This window comes from Mycteria americana, chromosome 2 (assembly GCF_035582795.1).
Source record: "Mycteria americana isolate JAX WOST 10 ecotype Jacksonville Zoo and Gardens chromosome 2, USCA_MyAme_1.0, whole genome shotgun sequence".
Lineage (NCBI taxonomy): Eukaryota > Metazoa > Chordata > Aves > Ciconiiformes > Ciconiidae > Mycteria > Mycteria americana.
Window position 1 is genome coordinate 5,542,038 of NC_134366.1, and position 15,671 is coordinate 5,557,708.

Consider the following 15,671-nt stretch of genomic DNA (forward strand, 5'->3'; position numbering starts at 1 on the left):
CAGTACCTCACTCTGATAAGGCCGGAGCGGGGTGAGATTTCATTTCTGAAGGAATTTCCAATCTGGGCAGCAGCAAAAGGCAGTTTGCCTTGGTTAAACTCCAGAAGACGTTTGAAGTTGAGGAATATTCCCTGTGCAGTTTCTGGCCTCAGATAGCTGAAAGGAGACAGGGGAGAGGAAAATTCAGGAAGATAAAAGGGTGGGGAAAGCAGCAAGAGAAGAAAAACAGTTACTACAAAACTTAAAGGTGGTACTTTTTCTCTTGAGTCTTTGAACTCCAGACACAAAACAATGAAGCAATATACTGAGGGGAAAAACACAAACAAACATCAGCTGCAGCTCAAACACAGCACTCCATAGTTACTCCCAAAAGTAAACTGGATTACTTGGCTGCTTTTGAGATGCAAGCATGGAACGGAAAGAGATGTTTGAATGCAATACAGTGGCCAGTTACATCATGGAGGCCAGAGGGAACCTCCTTGCCTTTCCTATGTAGGCCTGAGATGTACCAGGCTGCTTGTGAACGAGGATTTTGCAGGCAAACTATGACTACACCTCTGCTGTTACACGAACTGTGAAGTGGCTTTAGTTTAAGGCCCCTACAACCCCTACAGTGATCTGAGATTTGCAGGGAATACCACCTATATAGACTATTTCATGTACTACACTGGAGAACACATACGACATGTATCTCTGATCCCATCCCAGAACATATGCAAGAATCATTCTCCACTCTTCAACAGGGGTTTCAGTTTTAGTTTTGGAGACCCCAACTCAAGACAATAGCCTCCACATTCTCACATACTAACTCCAAACACCTAGTAAATGATGCTACCACCCTGCTAAGTCACTTCATCCTGAAACAAGTACACTGAAGCAGGTTCTCTATAGCCATGAAATCACTGACAATTGGGGACCCAAAATTAAGTGGCTTTATGGAAACAACTCCAACAAGCAAGGGCATAGCTGTGATCCACATAGTCTGCTGCTTCAAATATTTTTGTAATTCTGCAACAGCGCCTTGTTTCTCCCACCTTTCACCAAGAGTACAAGGAACACTAAGCTGCCAGAGAAGACTGGGACTGAAAGGCAGGGGAAGGCTACTCAAAGAAGAAATTGCATATTTCAATCCTTTTGAGACTTCGTTTTTATTCAAGTGATGCAGAATATGAAGAAGGGAGAGCGTAAGCAGAATGAGATTAGTACCTACCCAGGCATGTTTCCTCCAGGCCCAATGGAGGTCTTGAACATCAGATTGAAAGAAACAGGAGGGGACAGGTCATTCCCAGTGACAGGTGATTTCACATTGTAGTTCACAAAGAGATCTGCAAGTTCTTGCTGGCCATAATTGTCCAACTAATATCAAAACACAGGAGAATTATTTTAATTACTAGACAAGATAACAGGAATTAATTATGTCCTTTTCATCTTCTACTGAGCACGATCCACAGCTCTGAATCACCCACCCAAAATATTCCCTTTTAACCTAAATTTTCAAGCAAGCTAAAGTTTGAACCGATGATAGAATACACCGCACATCTGCAAACCCGTTTAGTAATATAGGTCCACGACTCAGTCATACCACAGAAAGTCTGAAGTCTAGCTAGAAATGCAAGCACTGAGCATAAGCGTGGGTGTAACACAGAAGAAAAGTCATTGGGACTGCATCACCACCCACCAGTAGCTTCTTTTGAACAGTTTCAGCTAAAACATGGGGAGCAGTGTGTTGGGAAGGAAAAAAATACAGCAATGAGAGAGAAGAAAGCTAAAATTTCTGCAGTGCTTTGTCTGCATTCATTTCTCTTCTGCTGCACGAAACACAATATTCAAGCTATGCATTAGATGCTCTCTTTCAGAGCTGTTCTGCATTTTAGTTAAATAGAGCAAATCTGCAGCACAGGGCTTCTTGGTGAAAGATTTTCCATTTGCTCTGAAGACAATTTGGGAATGACTGGACGCTTTCACAAGTGGGAAAATGTCAGCCCCTTCCAGGACCCTACCCTCCTGTTCCTCTGGAAGATGGGAATCAAGCAGTAGTAGAACAACAGATCTAACTGTAACCTAACCGCACAAAAGCTGCAATTTCTGGCATTATTTTGTGCATTTATGTACTAGCCTTTTGCATACATACAGTTAAATGTTGTTTCTAGACTTAAGTACCATAAAGGATCTATACTGAACAGTACAGCAATGATTAACACTCACGTTTAAAATCAAATGAGCTGCTTCTAGCATTAATTGTCCTGATCCTTCATATATCAGAGAAAACTCAAGACAGGAGACAAAGAGATTATTACTAGAGGGATTTCCACTAAAGGATGGTCAAAGTTCAGGGTTGTAGTGTGTAAAACCTACTGACAGCTGCCCAATGATGCAATACACTGAAAAAAAAAAAGTTGCTCTTTCTGAAAGGAAATATTCATTCTACGCATGACTCTGGAAGCATTTATCCTAGAAGTCATGAGAAAAACACATTAAAAACAAAGTAAGAAAAACAAATAAAAAAATAAAGGCAAGTACAGCTGCTCAGGAACGTCAGCCTGGAGCACCAACTATTCTCACAGTCAACAAAGGAAAAATCTGTGCGGGGTGCCGGAGACAGAGGAACAAATCTCAAGTGCTTCAAAGCAGAGACAACTTTAAAACATACCAATTCAGTGCTAAGGTGATTCAGAAAAACCCTGACAAAACTTCTCATCCGTCTCTGTTCCTTTGTATCATAATCCCACAGAGAGGGATTTACAAAGGTAAAGGGGGGATTCAGAAGAAATAGGCTTTTTGCCAGGGTGTGAAGTGGAACAGAACAGACCAGCTCCAAGGACAGAGCTTCAGCCCTACCAATCCAACATTCAAGGGACTAATATGATAGCAGTAACTCTCCAAAACAGCAGAAGGGAGATGCGATTAACGTGCAAGTTGACAGTATTTGTTAACCAGTAAGTTTTCGGTATTTAGGAATATGTACAGCCTACAAGAATCTCTGAGGTAAAGACTTCTGAGCATCTTTAGAGACACAGAAGGGGCATTGCCTCTGGACTCGGTGCATCGCACTTCCTCCGTTACACACACATTCCTGAAGCATTCACCTCCCCATGCAGGCACCTACCTGTGTTAGAACATTTTCCATTTCTGCCTTTTTCTCTGCTGTGCACTTCTTGTCAGACATAAGCTTTTGCAGGTGAGCTGTAAGCAAGAAAAGAATGCAGTGAGTTTATACTGCAACCCCATTACTGACCCCAATCTAAAGCTAGACAAATCAGAAGGATCCTCCAGCATAACTGTATGTCCACCAGTTGTCTTGCTAGTGTCTATCAGGGTAATTCCACTCACGTCATCAGGGCAATGCTGATCTACAGCTGAGGAGCTGCACCAGTTTGCTGTACTGGCGCGCCACAGGAAAACAACAGGTCCTTATCTAGTTTCTTTCCAATACTCGTTCCTCTAAACCCAAGCAATGGCTTTGTAGTCCCTTGCTCCTTATTGTCTTTCTATACAGACTGGAAATTAAAAGTAACGTCTGATCCCGAGCCAGCAAGGCTAATTTTATCCAAACGCACTCAGAGGCACGTACTGACTTGGTACAGTAGGGTTAGACTGCATTCCACTTTAAAGCACAACATCCTCCATGAGATACAAAGGCAGACAGTGATGCCAAGACTTCCCACTCTCATTTGAAAAAAGCAATCTGACTTTAGTGGCAGTAACAGCAGGTGGCTGTTCACCAGTGATGGGCTGCAGAAGAGACAGGGACACTCTTGTTTATGATGCTGTTCAGTGTGCAAAGCGGGCAGAGGTTAGATGGGCCTCTTTTGGGTTTTTTTAATGAAACAAAAATTCTAACTGAATATTATGAACACAGCTTTAATGCCAACATAGATTGTTCTACATATTTAACTTCCAAGGAAAGGCTAGAAAACTAGAGAGCACAACCCACTTAAATCTAGAGTGGAACAATGCTCCCTTTCACAATGGAGCTGTACATGAAAAAGTTTTCAAATAGGTTTCTTATTTAGACTCCTTCATGTGATTTTTTGTTTGTTTTTTTAAACAAATTTTAATCAATAACCAGAAAGAAGTGTGAGGACTTTGCAAACCTAAGAAATGCCTGAAGTCTATTCCCAAGAAATGCCTGAAGCATTCCCAAAAGCCAGCTGAGTTCTAAGTATACAAAAGTCAGCAGCTGCTGTGTAATTGACCTTTGCATAGGGAAAGCACGCTCTGTCCCCTCATATCGTCACTATATCATTTCTCAGTTCTGAACAAAAAGCAACTGAAACTCAAGAAAACCAAGACCAGAACACAGTAGAGAACAGGAACTTTGTTATATAGGGAGTCCTCAGCTTAGACACCACAGTAATCTTTTATGGCGTTATGACACAGGATTTCATAAAAAGTGACCCAACTATGTTTTCACCAGAGTATTATAAACAAGGTTCAGGATCTAACACAACATTTGGGTGGAACTGAGAACTTATGGGATCTTTGGTACGGTAGGATTAATGAACTACAAACACAAGTAGCTACACCAACTGGCCTTCCTTGAGAAAGACGCTCTTTTTCCATGTTTGTACCACTCCAAGAAATCCCCAAGCTCACCTAGCCTTGGAACAAAACCAAACCTTTTAAGAGGTGATCAGCACGAAAACATTCCCCATTTTTCACATCTTTCACCATAAAGTCAGCAAACTTGTCTACATGGCCAGAAGTCCTAGAAAAGATGATACAAAAAAGGAACATGAAAGCTGCCACCGGACAGCCCCGGGTACTGTGTGATCCCAGTGGACAGACCATTATCAAAGAGAAGTCCTTCAAACTATGCACCCAAAGTGCAGGCTCACTCTTGCTTCAGATTATAGATTCACATTAAGCAGTACCATCCCACAGAAAATCTGATCTGTGAGAAAGTATCAATACATCTAAATCTTAAAATGTGTCACTAAGATGACACTTAGTGCCTTTAGGAATGGCATCGTGATCGAAGCAAGACATAGATGCAGTTGTGAGGAGTAACCAGTAGTTCAGGTGGACAGATTCCCACTATCTTATACCAGTGATCCGTGAGAGCTTCTGCCCGTTATGCCGTGACCCATACAAAGTAACGCAGCTGACTCAGCTCAGACTCTCATTCCAAAAGCTCCTGACATATTTAGCAAACCTGTGGGTAGTCTTAGCGGAGATACATGGAGGTGAAAAGGTCCAGAGTCTGAACTATGCTCTCACCCTGGAAGACGGTCCCTCTACCTGGTCTGTGGATAAAAAGAGGGCTTCAATCCCCAGGGCTACAGAAGCATCATTTGCATTCAGAGCTCAATTAACATATTGCATATTGCCATCCCTTCACAGAGGAGGGAAGGATGGTCAAGCAACCTGGCCACTGTCCTAAACTATGACCCAGGTGTCCCAGATTTAGGCAAGTCACCTAATCCTTTTTCTTGTCTTCTTGATCTTTTAGAAAAAGGGATAATGGCAATTTCTTGCCTAATGGGACTGCTAGGAGACATTAAGACATTAGACTCTCAGACGTGAGTCCCACTCCCTGATTTATGCAACAACAGCTTCTCACACTGACCTGTGCACTGATAATCTAATTATTTTGCACTGCAATGGGATATGAAATTGGGTGACCCACTCTCAAGATCCCTGTGGGTAATTTTACAGAAGACCGTAAAAAGCAACTATGACCAGAAATTACATGCTGCAGAAAGAGAGACCCATATTTACTTCAGAACTGGCTCTGGTGTGAGCATGGTACAGTCAATCTCCAGGATTTGCTCTTCCTGAATAAAGTGCTGTCTCCATGCCTGGATGATGTTGTTCTTCAAAGCACACCCAACAGGCCCAAAGTCATACAGACCACTAACCCCTGGAAAGAGAAAAAGGTAAAAAAATGTGTTAGGTGTGAGATTGCATGAACCTGCGTTGTTTGGAGGAAATGCCCTCCCTTCTCAGTGTTTCCATCAGTTGATTTAAGCCTGAGATCATTTTCTGAGCATGAAGCATCAGCTTCTCTGTGCTGAACAGAATATGGAATATGTCTCACTGTGGAGAGCTTTTTACATAAAGACCCATGACATAAAGGCTGAAAGTAAACTCCACGAAGCACCTAGACAGACACTGTCCTATACACTAACCAATACAGTTCAGTCGCAGAGCGCACCGGGGCATCAGGTAGTGGTAGAAGCTTGAAACTGATAAATACCTGCAACCAACAACTGTAAAAGCCACACTCCCTCCACCCATGGATTATATTTTGTAGAGAGTTTTGTGGGAGCAATCTATCTGAAGGAGGAATCTGAAGAAGTGATAATGCACCTGCCAAAGCAATGTTTTTGTCAGCAATAAAGCATATCTGCCAATCACTAGTTTAGGCACAAAGATGAAAAAAGAAAGAAAAAGCCAATAAAACAACCCAGAGTATTTATTTTAGTATCTTAGCTGAAAGAGCAGTAACCATACAGGCACTGTGCTGCCCCTGCCCACCCCAAGCTGCCTCAAATCAGTTATCTGAAGAGGTTTAACAGCCACGTTTGTTCATCTGTTAATAAAGTTCATTGACAAAGTTCATGAAGGTAACAGATTCTAAAGTTCACAGCAGTTTTGAGCATTATCTTGCCAAGGAAAGCTCAGATAGATGAATGGTTATAAGGAAATAAGCTGATCACCCCCTTAAACACCAAAACATCCTACCCCTCTGCAAAGAAACCATCTTCTACAATGTAATGCTCAGAACTCGCATCCTAAAGTCCACTCATTTGCATTCAGAAAGCAAAAGACAAATTTTGAGCCCCCTCCCCACCCAAAGATTTTAGGAATGGGGAAACTTTTGAAAGGCTTAGATTCAAGCAGGACAGTTTAAAGCCAACTTCAAAAAAAAATTGTTTTATGTTGCACGAATATAACATTGCAAAACTACAGCATTTCACACAGCTAGAAAGACCAGAACATTAGCCTAAAGGGATTAAAACGTGTATTTCTTCAAATCTGTACCTCCATAAATAGAAAAGGCTTGATCATAGAAAAACCTCCTTTTCAGGGTGTCTTCCATTTTAACTCTGTCCACAATGTCATCTTTGGGCTGTAAGGCCAGCTCCTGTAATTCAAGCAAACCAAAAACAGTTAATAGCTCCAGTTTCTGGCAGGAGGACAAATCTTCTCCATCCGCCACTATGAGTCAAAAGTCTGTAAAGACCATTTTGAAGCAAAGGTATCCTGCCAACATGCTCATTTTCCAAAGAGGAATGGTTACACTGAGATTCAAGCGCTCAATTATGAACACGATTGTCTGAACGCAGCACTTTAGACACTCCAGGTAGACTCATCTGCCCTAACTTTCAGACAACTAAGTCTGAGCTAGTTATTCTCAGCTTTCCTTACAATCGGTGGAGAGAAATGGCAATTTCTAACGCATTTGTTCTGACCTATTTCCCTCTCCCGACTATAAAAAAGAGCTTAAAGTGACTAGCTCAGACTACAAACATCTAACTCTCAGTATACGTGAAGCTTTCAATAAAGTGTTCCTCACGTGAAAGAATTTTGACTATGAAGATTATGAACACCATCATCCTTGTGCTCTGCCAAAGGTGTGTATTTAGCTACTTGTACAAAGAATATCTATTTGCAAAATGTAGCCTTTCACAAATATGGACCCCTGCACTCAGAAAATTTAGTTACAGAGTGCCTAAATGCCCTGACTAAATTCTGTGAAAATGTTTTAGACCAAACTCACAATTTTATCTGAAAACCTATGATTTTTGCAACCAACTCCATTAATGAAGTCAACAGACTTGAAAGATTTTCTTCAACAAAGACATTTTGATAATTAAAGCTGAGTTAAGCCAAGAAGTTCAATAAATTAATTCAGATCCTCCTAAGTGGCTAACACTATCATTTTGAACAGCCTTGGTAACAAAAAGTATTGTATGACCAATAATTTCAAACTTTTCTTTTTTTAGCATCTATAAAGACAAATAAACATGGTCTAATTTTAAAAGCACTGTACCTCTGCTGCTCCCATGAATTAGCATAAGCCAAGGAGTAACTTTGCACAAGGGACAGAAAGAGTCAAAGACAGAGAGCACACATCAGAGCAAGCACCAGAACAGTACTTTTAAAGCACGGAAAGGGAATCAATTTGGCGCTCTCTGCCTAAAAACATAGAATCCTATTTCACAATGACCAGGGTTTCTTAGAGAAAGGATGGCTTTTGCCCAGAGATGGACAGGAGGAGAGCAACAGTGACACGGCCCAGTTCTGAACTGGCAGTGAGAAATGGCCAGCAGCTCAAGAGTAACTGGAGTAGGTACAGAATTCTGTAGAGTCCCTCTTCTACCACATAAAAAGAACAGTTAATGAACTGGTGCAGAAGTCAAAGAAACAGTCTCTTCTATCTGGCATACATTCATAAACATAAATGTATTCATAAATAGAAGGCAGAAAAGTGCCTGTGTTAGCCTTCAGGGGAAGAAAGACCCTGTATATGAGCACAATCATCTGCTGACTTAAGATATGCTTTGAGGACATAAAGCCAAGGAATGTTAAACACTCAACTGCTCTGCCCTGTTCAAAGCTTCAAATTCAGAGCCACTCTGCTATCTTTAAGTACGAATCACGGGGCTTGAAAACTGTACCAGCAGTTGCTCAAGCTAACGAGCATTCACACTGCTGCCTTCTGCAAAAGTTGCAAGCAACTGTGATGCATTGCTGGAAACACTGTCAAGAAAGACTATATTGGAGCGCTGCACTCACAAGGGCAGATGCTGCATTTCCAAGGTCACTCTTGCACTGACGGGGATACAGCCCACACAAACTGTGTAACTGGAAAGCACGGCTCTACACTGCATCCTACAGGCACTCTTCCAACAGAAAGGTGGGGCCCAAAGGGATACCAAGACTCCTAACCTTCCTTGCTACATCTCTCTACATCAAGCTTCCAAGGGCTGGGAAACAGAATTGGGAAAACATTTAGAAACTATTTACTCCAGGACCACCTAGCTATCAACCCAGGTTTCGTGCAATGGTTTCAAAGCACAGTTCTATGCTGAATACTAAGTAAAAATGACATATTTTTACTTGGGTGAAGTGTATGCAAACAGGTAGTCATAATACCACACCTGACAGAGAGCGCTAACTGTTCGCCTCACATGACTCTGTAGGACAAATAGGGTCAACTGGTTTCGATTTAGGTATGCTCACATTCTCACAGTACCTTAGTTGCAAGCAGTGGTGTATTTATTTATTCATTTATTTTTAAGAGTACCACCAAAGCACAACTACAATCATTTTTAAATGAAATACAAATTAGAAAGAACCTTGCAGTTTCCTGGGTGAATCTGCACAACCTGACTGCTTTTATGCTTCAGGTGTTTTTTTGTTGTTTCAGTCTGAGAAGGGGAAGGAAGCCTGCAGGATAAGGAAGTGTATTTTTTACTTGTTTATTGATCTAGAGACAAACCAAACTTGAAGTTCCATCATTTCATTTGCAGAAAGACTTTTCAGAGCACATCGCATTTGAAAAAGGGGGCACAATTTCAATACATTCCTCTCTTTAAGGCTGAAGAAAACCATAGGCTATTTGAAACATCTCCAAAAACTTTGTTTAAACAGTAGCAAAGAAAATGGTTTCTAAAGAAACATGTTCTATGCCAATCTGGGAATTTAAATGCTGCACAAAGAATCTGAAGATGAAACTCACTACAGTGAACAGCATGTCCTCTCACTGTGCACAAAAAAGATCTATACAGTAAACGAAGATTAGCGACATATACACTGAATTTCAGCCTTGACTATGAACAATGTGAACTCATTTATTTTTTCGCACACTGTGATTTAATGCTAACATATTAATGTAACAGATAAAGAATGAAACTGCCACTAGTTGGAAACTTGCAAACTATTCCAGAAGTGATTCAAACAATCCACCCTGCTATGACTAGCCCAAATCAATACTGTAAAAAAGCATTAAGTAGAGATTTCAAGGCTTTTCAGACAAAACTGTGAAACTCAAATTTAATTTCCAGACTCACCTTCGCTTCTAGAATCCTCTTCCGAGCTTTGAGCTCTGCTACAGCTTTGTCTATATCCACCTGGGGAGCTTTCTCTTCCTTCAGCTTCCTTACCAGTTCTCCCTAGAAGAAGGAGACAAAAACCACAAGATATAGATTCTTTCTTTGAATGCCATAGATGAGAACTCTCCTTCTTTGAGCTTCCCTAGCAATCCAAAAGGAGGGTTTTGTCCTGCCTCCCCACTCTTCACGCAGGTCTCAAGAGGCTGCTTCAACTGGTAGAAGTGAGAAACACTTATGCATTTGAGAGTTAGCAAAACTAAACATTACAGAAATTCAACCCCCCACACTATTGTTAAATCCCAGACGTGTTCTTAAATCTCAGTGTGCAAACACACTCCTGTATGCACCACTTCATGGCAGATTTCCACAAATCCTCACTTTCTCTTTTGAGGATGTGGATTCTCAGATGGTTTATATAGGCTTTGTGCTCTCTTTCTTGGTAAAAAGGCTTCTCTTCCTTCTACCCTTTCCCTTTTCTTCAAAATTTATGACCATTTTAGACTTCTTTTCCTCTATCAAATCTGTTCAAAAGTGGCCAATAAGCACATAGATTTTTAGAAGAAGGTCTCATAGAAGACAGACATTTTTAGTCTAACGTCTAAGCAAACAAGGCATTGCATTACCTGTAAAAATAGTTATTGTTTTTAAAACCTGTCCAGTAACTTTAGGAAAGGGGGGGGAGGGAGGGGAGGATATCAAAACACGCACAAAAAACCACGCCCAATGCCTAAATATTTCAGAGCAGCAAAACCCTGCAGTGGGCTTACACCAAGGTCTTGACCCGAGTCAAACCAACATCACCTTGTTATGGTTCCACAAAGGTGTGTCTGCCCTGTGAGGACGATTCTCCTCTTTCATCCTAGGGAAGTGCTCAACCCCTAAATACTCAACAGCATGCTGTTCTGAACATGATCCTCAGGAGTCATGCCCAGCTTGCTCTTGGAGATAAATTAATTAAAAGTCTTCCTTTCAGTCCACTCTTCTTCAGCCAAAACCAAGGTCTATCTTGAATTACTGAGAAGAACAAAGGAACTGACCCAGGAGGAAAAAGCACATAGATGTTAATGCCTTCTCAAGTGGGATGTTCTAAGAATGGGAAGCTCCAAGTTCAGCATTTTTCTTGCATCTTGCACTTCTCCATTAAACAAAAAGAAAAATAAATAAAAAACCCACAATCCAAAGAGATTATAACATTTCCACAAGACCAGCTTTTTCATAAATTCTGAGCTTTTCTGACATTACTATTACAGGCAACTGAGAAACCAAAGAGAAGACAATACACAGATTGCCATTCAGTAATCAGATTAGAAAAGCTAAAAGTGCTTCAGAGACTACGGGGTTCAAAGGCTAATTTTATTAATAAAAGGAGGAAGACTCAAAAGACTGCATTAAAACAAACACACACAAAGAAAAGAAAGAAAAATAAGCATCCTGTCAGGCTCCCTAACCCCGTTGGCTACAAGAACAGAACAAATCTCCTGTTTTCTTCCTGTTAACTAGTTATACCAAAACATGAAAGTTTCACTCTAGGGCTGAGGACTTCAACTGCCATTCCTGGGTAACGTGGCAGAGGGAGGGATCTGATCTTTTTTTTTCTTTTAAAGTAGTAAGTCCAAATTGCCTTTGTTGAGTTAGGGGGTCGGCAGTGGAAAAATATCAAGGTAGCACAAAAGCAGCTACTGCTGACTCAACAGAGCTATCACCCTGCTCATTGCTGAGCATCTAAAAGCAGCATACAGCAACTCTTTGTCCTGATCTATAAGTAAAGGAGCACTCAGACATACGCAAGGAGGAAAAAAAACAAAACAAAACACAACCGAAGCAAATAATTATGTTCGCTGACAGGACTCAATCTAATTAAAGCTACGAGCTCGAGCCCAACCCAGAGGAGGAGTGCACAGCAGCACTCGATGTGGCAAATTTTGCTGCAGCTTTGTCCCATAGACCAGTAAAGCAGAGAGGGATCCACCCCTGGATCACGGCAGCTTATTGCATCAGGCACTGCTGCAGGAAGATACGCTGCTCACTTTCCTCTCCATAGGTTAAGAGTCCCTTAGGTTTAATTAAACCGCTTCTCCACAAGCTGACAGACAGGGTCCTCTGCATCGTAAGGTATCAACTACCCAATCTTCGTTACTCCCTCCCTTTCCTCTTGTGCAAAGATCTCACTGAATTACTACTGTCAGCTGTACGACACAATAGCCGTGGTCCCAGCTATACAAATTTACCCGCAAACGTTTCCTTGGCACCCCGCACTCCTGTTTCAATCCCACAGGCAGCCAGAAAGAAGAGGTGCCTTGATACTTTAAAGGCAAATAACAGCATCCAAGATAGGGGATTTTAAAACAAATAAATTGGCTAGTTCTAGAGATCATCATTTTATTTACAAGGAGCTCTCTTGCCAAGGCATTATGCTGTGCAATGACTCATAATAAAAACTCATTGAAGTGCTGGTATAATTAGAGGGTCATAAATCCACTCATTTAATGGGAAAATACACACACAAATCTACACATACAGGGGACACACACGTAGCTATGTGTGCAGCTAAGCAGAAGACTATGGATTCAGCCACTTAAAGGAGGCATGCAGGGAACCCACACGCATAGGTCTTGCTGCTAAAGCAGGGAGGAAGAGGAACTTCCATGAGCTGCGAGCAGGCTCCACTGCCAGTAAGGTACACAGCAAGGGAACCAAGAACAAAATTCACTTAGGAAATAAAAAGACAACCGAATCCTTCTCAGGTAAGAAGGAAGCTAAAGACAATAGCTTCATCTGTGAAAGACATGGAAAGAGAATGCGATGCAGTCCCAGCTAATAGGAGACAGCTATGTATCTAGACAAACATGAATGATGACATGGAAAATGTGCAAAGGAATTAATATTCCTTACTGCATCAGGCAAATATGCAACTCTAAAGAATATCATTTACCTCCAACATCCAACACAAACTCAGCTCTAAAGAAAAGTCATCGCATGACCCTATTGGATGAGGAAACCTATGCAGGCTGTTTTACGAAGAAAACATGAAGCTGCGGGGCCCTAAAAGCATGGCAAAGTCAGCCCTAGCTTGGGCACAGAAGACACATCAAGCCCAGGAGAGGAAAGCCAGGTAGACCGACGTACAGATCCAGTTCTGCAAGACAGCTCTAACACAACCATCACGACGGGGAGGGGAAAGGGCAATCTACGGGAAACCTACATAGGCAGCCACCCACGCACTCCCTGTCAGCCCACTTCTCTGGGGTAGAGCACGACCCACCCGAGGGGAGGCACCTGCAGACCCCGCACCCAAGGGAACCGACGCTGGCCAGAAGCCCCGGGCAAACCTGCAGGGACCCTCTCCACTGAAGCCCGCAGTGCCCCCGAGCACGGACCGGAAGGGTCGCAAGCAGGGCCCTGTGGGGCTGAGGGGAAGCGCTGCATTCACTCCGCAGGGCGAGGGGCAAACCCCCCCCCCCCCCGGAGCACACCCCACGCAGCCCGGCAGGGCTCGGGGCTGGGGGGACGGGGGACACCTCCCCACAGACCCGAGCCGAGGCACCGGCCGGCCGCCGCGGGCCCGGAGCTCCGGGCATGTCTGTCACACACCCGACCCCCTCAGCGAGACCCCCGTCCTCCAGCCGGGACCCCTCCTCAGGCGGGCCCTCCCCGGCGGCCGTCCCCCCCTCAAGCGCCACCCGCCTCAGCGGGACTCCCCTCAGTCGGGGGTCGCCCCCTCCGCCGGGCCGAGGCGGGTTACCTGGTGCCGCACCGCCTGCCGGAGGGGCGCGAGCAGCGCCTCGGCTTGCGGACCGTCCATGGGGGTCGCGGCCAGGGCGGGCCGGGAGCGGAGCGCGGCGGCGGCGGGCAGGCAGGCGAGGCGGCGCAGGCGGCGCAGCAGGGCGGGCAGGACGCTACGGGGCGGCAGCGGCATGGAGAGGCGCGGCGCGCCGCCCTGCCCCCCCCCGCATGATGAAATCCCGCCCGGCGTAAAGCCGGCCCGCGCCCCGCCGCCGCACTTTCCGCACGGGCAGCGGCCGCCGCGGCGCCGGCTCCGCCCTCCCCGCCGCAGATTCGGCACGGCGCGGTAGGGCGGCGGCGGGCCGGTAGGGGGCGCGCGGGAACGCGCGCGTCACGCACACACACACACACACACACCCCCCCGCCGCCACCCGCGCTCCTCGGCCGGGCTGCGCGTGCGCGGGCTGCGCGAGAACACCGCCCCCCCCGCGCCCCGGAGTGCGCGTGCGCCGGGGAGGTACTGTCTGTGTGGGTCGTGTCCTGTCCCCCCCCCCATGGGTGTGCGTGGGACAGGGGTGATGTTGACCCCATCCACGGGTGTGCGTGGGACAGGGGTGATGCTGACCCCATCCACGGGCGTGCGTGGGGCTGGGGTGATACTTACTGACCCCCCCGCGGTGTGCGTGGGGCTGGGGTGATACTGACCCCATCCACGGGTGTGCGTGGGACAGGGGTGATGCTGACCCCATCCACGGGTGTGCGTGGGGCTGGGGTGATACTTACTGACCCCCCCCGCGGTGTGCGTGGGGCTGGGGTGATACTTACTGACCCCATCCACGGGTGTGCGTGGGGCTGGGGTGATACTTACTGACCCCATCCACGGGTGTGCGTGGGGCTGGGGTGATGGTGACCCCATCCACGGGTGTGCGTGCGGCTGGGGTGATGGTGACCCCATCCACGGGTGTGCATGGGACTGGGCAATACCTGCTGCCACCCCCCCAGGTGACACCCCCGGGTGACACTTGTCACCGCCAGAAGTGCAGATGACCCCGGGGGGGGTGGGGGGGAGCACACCCATCGCCCCTGAGCACCCTTATTGCAGCCCCGGACACCCCCCACAGACACCCCCCACACACGGGGGCTCTGCACCCCTAGCACCCACCCGGGCCACCTCGACACGGTGTCCCCTTGTCCCCAGAGCCACCTCCCCAGCACGTGCCCCTGGCCGTGGGGCAGGGAAGCGCTGGGGGCTGGGGGGGCGGGGGGGTGCGTGTGTTATTTTTTCAATCAGCTGCAGCATTTGAGCTCCAAAAGCTTTGTAGCTTTTGGGCTTGGCGGTGTTTTGCTTTGCACTGATCCACAGCCTTCCCTCCGCTGCCTGGGGGCTGCGGCGGGACGGGCAGCACCCCGCTGCCGGACCCCTGGGGCTGGGCGTAGGGCAGCAGGCAGGAGGCCAAACCCTGCTTTCCCCTGCAGACACGAGTGGGGGGGGGGGGGGGTGTCTTCCCTGGGAGGAAGGACAGCCCCACGCCAGAGGAGCCGTGAGGAGCAACCGGTGCCACACAGGAGAACTTCCCATCCCTGGGAATTAAAGCCCTCCATGAAGGAGAATCCAAACACCGGTTACATAAAACAAAATTTAAGACCAATTAAAAAAAAAAAAAAAATGCTTCCCACTCACGCTTTCCCCATCCTCCTCCTCATCTCCCCCTCGTCCCCTCCCGCCACCTGGGGCCCGGAGCATCGGTGCTGATGTGACGTTGGCGTAATTGGAGTATTCAGGCTGCTATTTGGTACCTGTCTGTTTATTTGAGAGACAGCCTCAACCTTGTAATGAACGCATCTGAATATTTATCTGCTGCTTCTGAATGGTATATTTGTATT

The 15,671-nt window shown here is 45.7% G+C and overlaps 1 protein-coding gene across 2 annotated transcripts in view; it reads right to left on the minus strand.

Moving 5' to 3' along the window:
• The window catches only part of GARS1 (glycyl-tRNA synthetase 1), a 29,123-nt gene extending 15,006 nt beyond the window's left edge, over window positions 1-14,117 (minus strand). Inside the window, exons 1-8 of one of the 2 annotated variants that reach the window (XM_075492273.1) lie at window positions 13,807-14,117; window positions 10,023-10,124; window positions 6,988-7,090; window positions 5,722-5,863; window positions 4,620-4,708; window positions 3,107-3,183; window positions 1,211-1,356; window positions 7-156 (exon numbers count right to left, since the gene is read on the minus strand). In XM_075492273.1, coding sequence (XP_075348388.1) covers window positions 7-156; window positions 1,211-1,356; window positions 3,107-3,183; window positions 4,620-4,708; window positions 5,722-5,863; window positions 6,988-7,090; window positions 10,023-10,124; window positions 13,807-13,980 — 983 coding nt within the window. In that variant the 5' untranslated portion in view covers window positions 13,981-14,117. The remainder of the gene's footprint in view (window positions 1-6; window positions 157-1,210; window positions 1,357-3,106; window positions 3,184-4,619; window positions 4,709-5,721; window positions 5,864-6,987; window positions 7,091-10,022; window positions 10,125-13,806) is intronic. The other variant, XM_075492275.1, reaches the window with a different exon arrangement.
• Window positions 14,118-15,671: the final 1,554 nt, after the last annotated feature.